Below are 13,454 nucleotides of genomic sequence, written 5' to 3' on the forward strand. Positions count from 1 at the left end.
CTAATGTCTATATGGAGAGAAGACAATTATAAAAGATGATGCAATACTGCTGACACAGCACTCTACTACGCCCAATTTCTATTTAAATCACAGATTCCTGATTAAAATGTAATTATGCAGCCCGTAAAGCCTTTAACAGTACCTTCATGCCCTCCAGCTCCTCCTCCAGCTGCCTGCTGTACTGCTCACTGCGCTCTCGCAACTTCTTCTCCTTCTGTGCCTCCGCCACTCGCTCCTCCATTTGGCTCTCCATCTGAACAGAGTTGGGTAGATTACTTTGATAACAAACGAGTACTAACTACATAGACATGTACATTCTTAAACACCAATTATGATTATTGGAAACATTAATAGAGAAGTGTATGTTATAAATAAATAAAAATAAGTAAATACCAATTAACTTCACAATTCATTAAAAGAGACCTGTTAAGACATTTATTTTGGCATCCTCAACCTGTTTTCAATGACCCTGTTCCTCAAGGACCTAATTTTATTGCAAATTAAGAAACACATAAGCAAAATTAAGGTGGGAAATCTATAGTAGGGGGTGCTCCAAAAGCAAATTCAGAAATACTGAACAAAAAAATGTATTAATATCCTTTGGCCTGTAATATCTCCTTCACTGTAACCAAGAAGGCTCACCTCCTTCTTGGCCCTCTCTGCTTTGCGTACTTCTTGGCGCAGTGATTCCAGTTTCTGTGACAGTCCCTCCATCTCTTCCTCCTTATCTCGGAGGTGGCGGGAGAGACGCTGCTTGAGCGAGTGCAATTCGGTGACACGCTCGCTCATTTCGGAAAATTCCTGCATGGCCAGCTTCCTCTGGCTGTGGGCTTCTTTCAGATCCTTCCCTTGGGTTTTCATGCGCTCACTGGCCTCCTGCATCTCCTGCAAGAAAAATGACCAATTCAGAAAAACACAGTCTTACCTCAACTAGTAAAATATACCTTAGGGATGGTTGTGTTGACGGTCCTGAGAAGTCATAGAGACAACATAATAATAATTTTTCCAACGAAGCCATAACATTAAAATAATCCAAACTAAAAAAACCACACCTTTTTGTACCCAGTGAATATAATAGTTTCTGTGCCCTTCTGTGCTTAGTGGGACCTCAGTGGTTTGGGATTCGAACCGGTAACCTTCTGATTAGGGGTCGTAAATATCTAGTTATTGTACAATTATTGTAATTGTAATCTTATTAGCTCTAGTTTACCCTCTGAATGTTGTCCCTCTCCTGTATTATGGTGGTCACTTGTTTCTCCAGCTCTCTGACACGCTGGGTTGACTGGTCCAGATCTCTCTGCACCGTGCTGGCCCGCTCCAGCTGCTGCTCCAGCAGACCTGAATCTGGCAGGAACATTTAAAGAATGTATAAACGCAGAATTTCTAGTACTTTTACAGAAATTCCTTCAAGATATCAGACTAATGTTGGCATAATTTCTATAAATTTTGATATGAATCAGAAAAAAATGTAACTACCACTTGTAGTTTACCAATAATTACTGAACTGTTGTTCGTTAAAGCTGCACTGAAAGTCGCAGTAACTTTAAGGCTCATTTATTATGATTCTCACTTGCTATCTGCTTCCTCAGCAACTCAATCTCCTCCTTCAGGCCTCGGATCTCACGGTCTTTGTTTGCGCTGACAGGCCCATCTCCACTTGAGTGCTGGAGAGCCTGCACGGTGTTAGTGGATTCTATGGACAAACATTTAAAGTGGGAAGTCAAGCAACAGGCAAGCAGATGTTATCTTTACGACTGCAGCTTTTTGCAGCTATTAAGTAGCTGGACATGCAGAATTGCATAAAAAAAACTCACACACACTATGGCATACATTTCGCAAGGCATCCTATTATAGGCATGGGTGATGTACCTTGCAGCTTGCGACTGAGCTCACGTTTTTCCTGATCTAGACGTTGAAGACGGCGCTCATAAGCCTCCACAGTCAGACTCTCCTCAAGGCTGCGCTGCACACACACATCGACATGCACAGGTCCCACAGACTCGTGCAGGCAGCCACGGTCTGACAGCGTACTGGAGATCAACAGTCAAACGGCAAGAATTCAGTGCTCACTATTAGACACAAGGCTGTGGCAATTAGAGATTGTAATTTTACAACGCAGACAGCAATAAACAAATTTAACTCAAGCAGACAAACATTTCAAAAAGCTCTTCAGCCTGTTCACTCAGAACCCACAAGGATTAACAGAATTTAAAAACACATTCAATTAATAAAAGCACCTCATTGACAAGATATGACTATAAAGAATTTACCAGTTGCTTGTGTAAGTAAATCCCACAAAGGGAAGGTGGTGCCCAGAAAAGGCCGTATGAGAGGGAGGAGGCATAGTCTCCTGCATCATAAAAAAAACAAAACACAATGGACATTTCACATTATGATCAATGCAATGGTTAGTTTGAAGTCAGGTGAAGGGAAAGTGAAGTCATTGTGATCGACAGCACAGCACACGGTGACACACGAAATGTGTCCTCTGCTTTTAACCATCACCCATGGTAAGCAGTGGGCAGCAGTGTGTTCGGGATTCGAACCGGCAACCTTCTGGTCACGTGTCCACTTACTTAACCACTAGGCCACCACTGCACCATAACTCTCACAGTTTCCCATTAACTTTACTCCTACATTAAAAGAGAAGACCTTGATTCAAAAAATGTTTTTAATATAGGATTTTTCAGCAAAGGCTTGTTTATCACTCCGGACCCTGAGTTTGAACTGTACATGTACAAACAACTCAACATACAACTTAAAAAGAACCAATAAGAAAGTGATACAAATACATTTTTTTGTAGGATTACCGTGTTCTTTAGGCAGTCATCATCCACGTCAAAGTTGGAGGTGTCTGAGGGACTGCTCACTTCCGGAATGTAGGGCGCATCACAGTTGCGGATGTTGTCCCAGTCAATGTTGCTGAAGAAGGGGTGCTGCTTGAAGTCCTCGATGCCATTCTGGCCCAGGCGATGCTCACGACTGCAGATGAGTCGCCGAATCAGGTCCTTTGCTTCATCAGAGACCTCGGTTACATTAGATGGGAACTGGAAGCGCTCCTAGAGCAAAAAAATAAATATAATAAGTTGGTTTTGTATATGGGCTTAAAATTAAGGAAAACTAGCCCAAAAGGTCAGATCTGAATAGTCTCACCTTATGATTCATGATCTTGCCATACGTTTCGACCAGGGACTCCGCATAGAAAGGGGTTTCTCCATACAGCATCTCATACATGCACACCCCCAAGGACCACCAATCACACTCTGTGCCATACCTTCCCTTCCCATCCTCCATAGCCTGGAGGATCTCAGGGGAGATATAGTCCGGGGTTCCGACCGCTACTGATGACTGAACCTGTCATAACAAAGAACAGGGTACAAAACTGTAAGCAAGTTTAACTGATACGGTAATAATGAGAAATTACATACAAATATACAATCTGAAATCAAAAGGTTGGTGAAGTCATTGTAACTGCAGCCCAACACACAGTGAGACAATGTAATGTGTACTCTGCATTTAACCCATGACCTTAGTGAGCAGTGGACAGGCATTAAAGGCACCTGGGGAGCAGTGTGGGGGAATTACTGTGAACAGTGGAACCTCACTAGCCCTTTGATGGTTCGGTTCAATTACGGTTTTGCTTCCTTACCTGCCACAACTCCCCCTTAACAGACATGAAATAGCTTAATTACCATAGACAAATTTTATGGTTATTTATTTATTTGAAATTTAGATTATATCAGTTGCTAGTTACATATTCAACTCATTTTGTAGCATCACTTTTGCCAAAAATGTTGTACCATGTTTGACCACTAGATGACTTAACATACTGCCATATAATGCTTAGACTGCAAAAAAGTTCCCTTTTGGCAGGACTTTTCCCCTTTTGGGGAATAGTTAGAATATCTCATCAGATATGTAAACGCCCCCTTTAATAATGTCTGGGGACAGAAACGACTGGAATAGTTAAAACCCCAAAAGGAGGGGGAAAAACACGGAGCACATCAAAAGAAATGCATTAAAACTTCTACAAGTCTACAAATTATACATCAAGAGGCACAGAGTCAACAATTAGTCCTACAGATGGAATTTAGGTACATGTCTATCTGCAGGACAATTACGTGAGCTAGCACGCTTCTCAATTACAGCAAATGCCAGCAGCAGGCCGGTACCTGTGCGGCTGTCAGGTATGCGAGTGTATGATCGAGCCAAGCTGGGGTTTTTCCCCCCCTTCTAGATGGTGCCTTTCTTATAAACTTGGCACCTGGTCTTTTGACGGAATTCTGCATCAGGAATCAGCATGCTGGGTGCGGGAAGACTCTTGCCATTCAAAGGTGGGCACTAGCAAACGGCCCATCAAAACACACAAGGACAGGGACGATTTTATCCCCTGATGTACTTGATGCACCTGGACAAAGTTGCCAGACTATTCTGTCCACGTGCACAAGTACATCTATTTCCAGGAAATCCTGGAAACATGCATTTTTAAAAAAAATATGAATTTAGGCATGTAAAAATCAAATCTTATGAATTAAACTGCTCGGGTGTAATAAGGCATACTTTTTTTCTGGGGAACAGGGAATATGGAATGAATGTGGGTCTCTGGCGGAAGCTCAGAAGCTATGAAAGTTGAGCGGCCGGAAGCTGGCCCAAAAAACCTTGGTGCAGATGTGTGCATTTGGATAAATTTGTGGAAGTCGGGACCATAAATCTTTTGGGTCCCCCCCCCCTCCTTCTCCTGTAGGGACACAGGCATACACAAACGTGCACGGTCTTGCCTTGCTTGGCTGAAGGAATAAGGATTTCCTGCCAATCCATGTTTATGAGGTGCTGGAAAAGAAATTTTTCAGTTCATGCTGGAAAGAAATTCCGCTTTTTCAGTTCATGCTGAAGAAGCATGGAGCCATCGCGCCAATACCACTGGGTCTTTAAATACAAGGTGCTAGGTCATTACGTCTGTTCGCATAGGTCATGTGATTACAATTTCCAAAGAATGAATCCGGAGTTGCATTTGATAGCTGGGGGGTGTGAGATCATGAGAGGCTCTTTCGGTAGAATCTTTGCATTGTATGGAAAACACAAGCATATCGATTTCACACATGGCGTGGCCGCTAAACTGTAACAGTAAAGTGGGGAAACCCCCCAACACTGGATGCTGGCGGCCAGACCAGGTCTTTCTCCATCACGTTTCGCACCTGGGAAGCTGGACGGCTCGGTTAAAATGGAGGAAAGGATGTTATGAAATGGTTTGTGCCCATTTCATAACAAGAGTGACGGCATGCAGGCCTGAAAAGGCATGAATGTTTGCTGTACTCACTGTTCCATCCTCCATGAGCTTCAGACAAGACCCGAAGTCCGCCAGACGGATGTGACCGTTCATGTCCAACAGGATGTTGTCTGGTTTGATGTCCCTAGTGAAGAGATGAGAAAACTTTTAAAATCACAGTGTTGTAAAAAGCTTTTTGTTGTACTCCAGTTCACTGGCGTACATTTTTGGTAGGGCAGAAGTATACAAGTAGTTACTTTTGCAAGCCGGGAGGCCAATTGCTCTACTATGGAGAAGAATGAATCTGTTCAACTGTTCAGTGGTCAGCTTATCTTACTCTGGAGAAATTAACTTATATGATTAAAAAGATCTTTTGTCCATTTGTGGAACCCAATGTTTTGGAAACTTATGTTTGGTGAACATGGTGAAAATTTCATTATCTATGTCTTATATGCACTGTATCGGGTCACTTTAATTATTTTTCGGTTTTTGTTTAGTTTTGCATGTTTACATTGTGTGGTGTAGGGTGTGCTCATTTGTATAATAATGAATAAAACATCATTATTCATAAAAAAAATTAATCCGTTCAGGAAGGACACTATGGTGGTCTGATTACTTCCACAGATTTATTGCTTTTATTAAAATAAACAAAAAATGCACTTTTATTAAAAATAAATAAATAAATACACGTACAAGACGACGTACAAGTCAAGGAATCTGGCTTAACCTAAAGTTTCCCAAAAGTTAAGCCACGTAAATGAGATATTCAACTTTTAGTCAACGCCCATTCAGTCTCATGTGTTGATCACAGCAAAAAAAAATAATAATAATTATGATGGATTAATGTGAGTTCATAAAAATTGTGGGGGAAAAGCAATAAATCATAACTTACCATGAAGAATGCAAACAGAGAAAAGCTTATTATGGCATTAGAAATGACATCTGCACAGGCTGAGGGAAACAGGATAGAAGAGCCAACCAACACTATCAGTTGTGGAGATCAGAGGGTGGGAAATGTCTGCCTGGGGGCTCCGGGACTCTTGATAGTCAGGGGAGCCGAGGGTGCTGACTGAGGACGAGAGGTGAGAAGGCTCTGGGACTCCCCTCACTTCACCCTTCATCGGCAGCTTGGCCTGTTTGGACTTTCTTTGGAAGACCAGCGGGAGCCCAGCGCTACTGTGGTACTCTGGCAGAAGAGCGCAGGGAGGAGAGGCTGCCTGACCGTAACACAATCGCCTCTGCTCTCCACTTGGGCGTATCGTTTTTGCCATTATTCCATGTCTTCTGCAGTGTGTGTGTGAGTGTTGAGTAACACAATTGTGTGTATTTTAAAAAAAAAAAAAAAAAAAAAAAGACTCAAGAAATAAATAGTAGAAGATATTCGGCTTCAAAGAGACTAGTTGGTTCAGTCTGAGAGGAAGAAGCTTGTGTTGGAGGGATCCCAGTCCCACATAGCTTCTCCTAAATTCGAGTAAAGGAAAACCACCAGGACACCAAGCGGAGAAATAATTCAAATAGCAACAAGCCAGTGACCGGTCTTAAATGCTGTGGTTATTTTTATAGGAACAAGCAGCCCACTCCTCTTACCCAAACCTGCTTCTGAACGCTCGCACCTGCTAAACATGGAGAAAAGGCCTGTAGCTGCAGCAGTGCCACACCCATCTGCAGTAATCTCAGCAAAAACGGCCACACTTTCAAGCACAGAGGACATTTGGACCAAACACGCTTAAATATATTTTTACATTTGTATTTAAAAGTGCTCATGAAGAAACACATAATGGCCCAAGCATAAAGAAGAAAAAAAAAAAAAAACTAAAACACAGCAGAATAACCGGACCAGACAAAACGCGATGACGTCAACTTCTGCAATCCTGGAGTGTGCTGCAACTTCCAAGCCCACACACACAGCCAGCAATGAGTCCGCCGTTGGACTGTTCACAGCCTGTGCTGGTGAGCATTTTCCCTAAATTTGGCAATGTTTGGTTAGCAACAGTTGCCAGCTGAGGGAACGGCTGGTGGGGAAGGGTGACACCTGGAGCGCAGGACAGGGTTTTATTGGCATTGCCACCTCAGCTCAGGGGAAGAGCATAACCAATGGGATGTGGAGCTTGTGTCTCCTGACAAAAGACAGATGCAATGTGGGGGCTGAACCGGTCACAAAGCGACAGTGTCAAGGAAGAAAGCGGGGAAGAGAGAGAGAGACAGAAGAAAAAAGAAAAAAAAAAAAAAAAAAGATACCAGCTCAGGAGAAAACACAGGTAGAGAGCGGCACGGGGCAGCCCACATCCAACATTTCCTATTAAGGTAGAGCCAAAGACAGACGCCAGACCACTGTTTTATCAGCAGCTGCGCCTACAAAACACACATACGCGCGCAAGCGCAATACTTCTAGCACAAAGAGCCACCAGTGTGTGAAAGACTGAGGAAAGGCAAAAAATAAATAAATAAATAAGTAAGTAATGTACAGGCATGTACATGTCAAGAGAACCACATTGTAGCACCTGGATATGCTGGTAACTGGAGGAGGTGGCCAGTGACAGACTGGTGGTTTGCCACTTCCTGTGTCTGAGTAATGGGCCACATCCTGGATGAAGGATTTTATGACGTTCAAAAGTCCACGAAATGCATGCATCTTCAATAAGTGATTTCACAGAGAAGCGGTGCGTGCCGGTGATAAACAAATGTGACACAGCAGACTTTCAAATGGAAAAAAGGGTTAAATGACCTGGGAAAGATGTCCTATAGTGATTAAATCAAAGACCAAAAAATCCACTGTAGCATAGACAGTGCTGTGGTTATCAGCTGTTAGCGAACAAACACCGTACTACAATTAAAATATTTCAGTGGCCTCTGGGGGCTGCTTTGTTGCAGCAGAGGGCATGCCGGCCCCGAAGGGGTCAAAGTGCCATTAGAAAACCAAAATTCCCCACATTGCCCTTTGACATCTGCCCAGCTCTTAGGAATTTTCAGACCTAACTATGGCAGCATCTGGGTGAGGGATGAGCAAAGCGATGAGGCAGTGCTGGCATCCCAAAACAACTGTGAGGGTGCCACACCAGTCACCCATTCTCAAAGAAAGCCTTTATCTAAAGAATGGCATTTTATTGTAATCATATTTTAGACTCCAATCTACTTAAAAAAATACATATGATTGTATTACTGCTTCACTCAGTTATGAAGAATACATAAAGTTCCATGTTCAAGCACTGCATCTTTCAGTTGGGTCATGTAAGGTCAAACCCTTCTGGGCGGTGCAAAGTCGCCTCATGCCAGGTGTCCGGGGACATGGGTGGGATAACATGTGTCCCTAAAGTGGGCCTGTTCTATTGAGCACACGAGGGGAAAGACCACAGGAAGCTCATGGGCTGGCAAACACACAAGCCTCTTCCTGTATGGCTCCCAACAACAACAATGGAGGACCCTCCCATCCTACAGTTGCCTACTCAGCACCAAACTGTCTGCTTATGAGAACTCGAAGAAACTGGAAGAATTGGAACAAACAAAAATGCTGCAGCATCAACATGACGTGTCTAAAATAGGCATTTTCATGAGCTGTGGGATGGACAAAAGAGGCGTGGGTTCTTATCTACAAATTCCTGTAGAGGTTAATCCATGATGGTGACCACTGCAAGTCGCATGGTTGCTTGTCAAGACTATGAATTAGCTAGCATATGCTGTCTAAAAGCAGCTAGAAAATGATGGTAACTAGGGTTGAATAAAGGTCCGAAGAAATAAAATTAAATGTAAAAATTTGGACACTAGATCCTGTAGCACGAAATGAGGTATAGTGAGCAAGCGCACACACAATGCAACAGGAGGTAAGCATCCACAAAAGCGAGAAGAAACGGTTTTGCATGAACTGCATCTGCCAGCCCTGCCTTACCGGTGAACGTAGTGCAGCTGATGGACCGAGTCAATGGCCAACACCATCTCAGCAAGGTAGAAGCGTGCCATGTCCTCTGGTAAGCGGTCCTCAAACTTGCTCAGTAGGGTCAGAAGGTCACCGCCAACATAGTAATCCATCACCAGATACTGCAGGTGATAAGCAGTTACGTTTTAAACAATTACGCTTCATAACATTAATGGCTGTGCATTAGCACACTAACTACAGTAAAACAAGCACACAATAAAGCACACAATTTGTCAGCATCAATAAATAAATAAAGCGCCACTAATGCAAGGTTTCAAATATATCAAATCTCAAATGAATTCGGTATATTCTGTGCATGAATGTGCAAATGAAGGAAGGGCATGGGAAATAATATTGTTTTATCATCATGAAGCTATTGCACACCACTCCACTCACCAGGAAGTTGTCGTCCTGGAAGGCATAGTGTAGTGTAGTGATCCACTGGCTGTCCCCGTTAACCAGCACATCACGCTCTTCCCGAAAACATGCCGTCTGCACGCCACACCAAAATCAACAACACACTGTGATTAATACCATACAATATTCCCACATATTGATTAGTCCTAATTATGTAGTCTAATTTCATATGTTGGGAGAATGTCCGGGTTTGAAACATTCGTATACGATTCGTTCCGTGCATATACAGAAGTGATTGGTTTGGCTGTTTCTTACCTCAGCTCTCTTCAGCATCTCCCACTTGTTGAGGATCTTCATAGCGAACACCTTATCCACATTCTTTACCTTCACCACTGCCACCTAAAAAAAAAAAAAAAAAAAAAAAAAAAAAAGATTATGAGCCACTTCCGTCTGCATCTGCAGACTATTGAAAATGCAAAACCACCCAGAAAACACAAAGACCCGCCACTGCATATCGTCTCAAAGCCCTGGCTGGAAGACTGCCTGCAGTACATAAATCATGGGAGGGCCTTAACAAGCGATTAGGAGCATCTCACATCAACTTTCATCAAGGTGCTTACCTCCCCAAACGCTCCGCGGCCAATAACCTTCAGGATCTCAAAGTCTTCCTTGTGCAATCGCATCTGTTTCACTTTAGACGTGAATGGCTTCGCTGAGGGAGTGTAAGTACAGAGTTAATAAACAAGCAATGTCACCAATACGACTTCTCCACATGAAGCGTGCACTGCTCCCCTTGACCGAATAAATCTGGCTTTTGCTTCACTTATTAAATACTCCCAGAGCTTGTCAGTTTTCAACATATTATAAATAACACTTCATTTGCACATCAGCATCATTCAAATGCTAATAATGAAGTAACAGACTACGAACAAAAAGCACATATGCACATACATACACAGTTCATAGCTAGCAAAACATCATTTGTTCGAATTTAAGTCTGAGTGTAAATAAAGTGACACTTTAACTGGCAATAAAATGTACTGAGCACCATGCTTAACCGGACGTTTCCCGTGAGAGGAATGGGGGGGGTGGAGAAGGTGGGCTGTTCCTGCCTTACTGCCTCCTCTGCTGAAGCAGTGCTTTGTAGAGTCTATATATGGACTTGTGCTGAGCAGCTGCCATGCCAGATTGTTAAGCAACCAGTTAGAATGGACTCAGCTGTGCATCAGTACAACCTGATGAGCAATAATCGGGACGTTGGAGAGAGCAGAGCCAATGCTGGTGGGCCCTCTTCGTGACAGCAGTAACGCGACCCGGGCATGTGTCAGTCCCAGGAATTTACAGCTTCGGCGCTGTAAATTCAACTATTCAGCCATTCATCCACCCGCCGGCCCCTACAGTCAAATCAAACGGCTCCATCCTCTTGCTTAGAGGTTGTGGTCATGCTCATTAGGTGCCACCGTACCCACACGCTGCTCCCCGGGCGCCTTTCATGGCTGCCCACTGCTCACCAAGGGTGATGGGTTAAAAGCAGAGGACACATTTTGTTGTGTCACCATGTGCTGTGCTTGCTTTGTATCACAATGACAATCACAAAAAAAAAAACAAATAAATAAAAATGTATTAGACTCTGTTCCTCAGTCTCTAATGTCGGGTGGATTAGGACTCATCAGAAAACCACTTATTATGATTATTATTTTAAGTAATGTTGAGCTAACAAAACATGGCACAACTCCACAGGATTTAAAGTCAGTCAGTCTCTCAGTAGATTCTGATATCAATATGGGCAATTCATTTTACTTACTTATTTTTAAAAACCTGTACATCATTTGAATGTTTATAGACTTAATATGAGGTATGTAAGAATATGGATGAAGCTAGAGGAGTGGTCACAATAAATTGTTCAAAGTGACATTTTAACCTCCAGATATTCATGGAATTCCCTCCATGCTGTACACACCACCTCCCACCTGGCTGTTCTAGCAGTCCCGGGTATGGGCCACTGAAGTTTTGGACAGCATATTTCTGTCTATTCACCAAAATGCGAACCTCCCTTGGCGTGCACACTGAGGGTAAGTATGAATGAAGCTTCCACCAGTGTTTACACGTCGATCCATTTCGTTTCCAAGCCCCCGGGGCTCTGCTCTGTGCACATTGTAATGCTGCAAGGCTGGTCATGTCGCCTTAGCCTGTGTGTCTCAGCAATGTTGCTGGACTGCCCTTATCTGCGTCTCTTAAGCTCGTCGCCACAGCAGTCGCATGTAAAAGTGTACAGAGGAGGTGCCAAGGGAGAACAGCACCGGTGACGCCAAGCGGTGTGCAGAGAGCTGTTGGTGACAACTTACCCCATGCAATGAACTCCAGTACGTTCTTTTCTCTCCTCAGGGGAGAGTTGTTGCACTCGTCATAAAGGCATATTAGTATGTCCAGCAGAGTTTCCACACTGAAGCACTGCCCGCTGGAGCTCACAGGGCCGTCCAGCATCAGGTTTTCCAGTGTTTTCAAGCGAACTTCCAGCGACATCGTTTCCCACCCTATCTAAACAAGGTTGCCTTCTAGCAAAAATGTCAGCTATATGCCAAAAGGCTTGACTAAGCCGCGGCCACGTTGCTCAAGTTGTCTACAGGAAAAAGCTCATCCCATTAACTGTAGTTAGGCGTAACCAGGCCAGCATAGCTTAGACTTGGCATCCTAATATCGCAGGACGGCTGAATGCGTGTTTCAAACAGACACTAAGCAGGGGACAACTCTGCATCGTGAACTCGCCTGCTCACTTGTCGCCTCTACTGTAATTCTCTGGAGTTGTTTAATATGTTCGAGCCAAATGACATTAGCCATCACAAGGCTCAAAGTGCCCCGACTCACTGTTGCCAGATCCGCCGACGGAACCAAGCCGACGTCGAAAACACTGCGGAACGAAATAGGATTCCTTTTCTTTTTTTTTTTTCGACGGCTGGCCGAAACCTGACACGGCCGATTTAGCAATATTTACTAAACCAACACCCACAATATCATACGCAAATAATGTCGAAGGGTTTTACAGACAAAGGCGAATTTCGCTTGTAAGACGCCGACCTGGCAACACGCAGCTTTGGAGTACGGGACGCCAGCTAGCAAGCTGGCTATCTAGCCGGGACACTGCGGCTGAGCGCAGTAACTTTTACTTAGCAAGAACGAGTTGTGGCTGTCGGCCCCAGTTTCAGTAGTCTGCACCGCAATAACCCACACAGTTGCTGAATATAAATCTACTGTAGCTGTCCGAGCACATAACTAACAAGGCGTACTTCATATTCAAGGCACAAAAATGTACAGCTTGTTAGCATACAGTGTGCTGGGTAGCAACATTTTAGCTAAACCAGCTAAACAGAAGCTTTCAGCACAAAACGCCCCGTCTGCAAATTGGATCGTAAACCTTACATGTTACATCATGTATCGTTTAGCTGACAACTCCAACACGTCCCGTCGAAATTAAGTAAGTGCTATACTGGATCGGATAGCCTAGCTGGGTCGCTGGCCAGCAGGAAACTTCGTACTGGATCTAACTCGGGATGCTTCCCGAAAGTACCACTACTAATTAAATTTCATTCCGGCCGAAGAGGGGAAAAAAAAAGAGCCGACGACTCCCGGTCTTCGCGAACACCGCGAGAAGACGAGTTGCGCAGCGTCCTCCACGCCAAGCTGGCCCTTTAGAACTCCAAGCTCCGGGAGCGACCGTCTCTGTCCGCCAGATTCCCAGCACTTTGTGGAGTAGCAGAATCCCGAACGAACATGGCGACCACCACACTTTTTAACGCCTTCACAGCCTTCCCGTTTGATGCAAACGGAACGCTTCCTAAGTACTGTAAGAAAAAATCTGCACAGTAATAAAGAATCATAGAAGACTATATCAATTTGAGTGAAAAATACGTATTATAGGATGAA

At 43.8% G+C, this 13,454-nt stretch overlaps 1 protein-coding gene across 4 annotated transcripts in view; it reads right to left on the bottom strand.

Annotated features, from left to right (window-relative positions):
• Positions 1-13,310, bottom strand: part of LOC114797960 (serine/threonine-protein kinase MRCK alpha-like) — a 29,052-nt gene extending 15,742 nt beyond the window's left edge. For 2 of the 4 annotated variants that reach the window (XM_028993301.1, XM_028993310.1), the window contains exons 1-14: positions 11,879-13,309; positions 10,154-10,245; positions 9,849-9,932; positions 9,573-9,668; positions 9,150-9,298; positions 5,318-5,411; positions 3,154-3,354; positions 2,811-3,059; positions 2,271-2,350; positions 1,870-2,030; positions 1,571-1,693; positions 1,211-1,344; positions 643-885; positions 143-253 (exon numbers count right to left, since the gene is read on the bottom strand). In XM_028993301.1, coding sequence (XP_028849134.1) covers positions 143-253; positions 643-885; positions 1,211-1,344; positions 1,571-1,693; positions 1,870-2,030; positions 2,271-2,350; positions 2,811-3,059; positions 3,154-3,354; positions 5,318-5,411; positions 9,150-9,298; positions 9,573-9,668; positions 9,849-9,932; positions 10,154-10,245; positions 11,879-12,056 — 1,995 coding nt within the window. In that variant the 5' untranslated portion in view covers positions 12,057-13,309. Of the gene's footprint in view, positions 1-142; positions 254-642; positions 886-1,210; positions 1,345-1,570; positions 1,694-1,869; positions 2,031-2,270; positions 2,351-2,810; positions 3,060-3,153; positions 3,355-5,317; positions 5,412-9,149; positions 9,299-9,572; positions 9,669-9,848; positions 9,933-10,153; positions 10,246-11,878 lie in introns of all 4 variants that reach the window. The other 2 variants (XM_028993326.1, XM_028993318.1) reach the window with 2 other exon arrangements.
• Between the last annotated feature and the right edge of the window lie 144 nt (positions 13,311-13,454).

Source organism: Denticeps clupeoides, chromosome 1 (genome assembly GCF_900700375.1).
Source record: "Denticeps clupeoides chromosome 1, fDenClu1.1, whole genome shotgun sequence".
Classification (NCBI taxonomy): domain Eukaryota; kingdom Metazoa; phylum Chordata; class Actinopteri; order Clupeiformes; family Denticipitidae; genus Denticeps; species Denticeps clupeoides.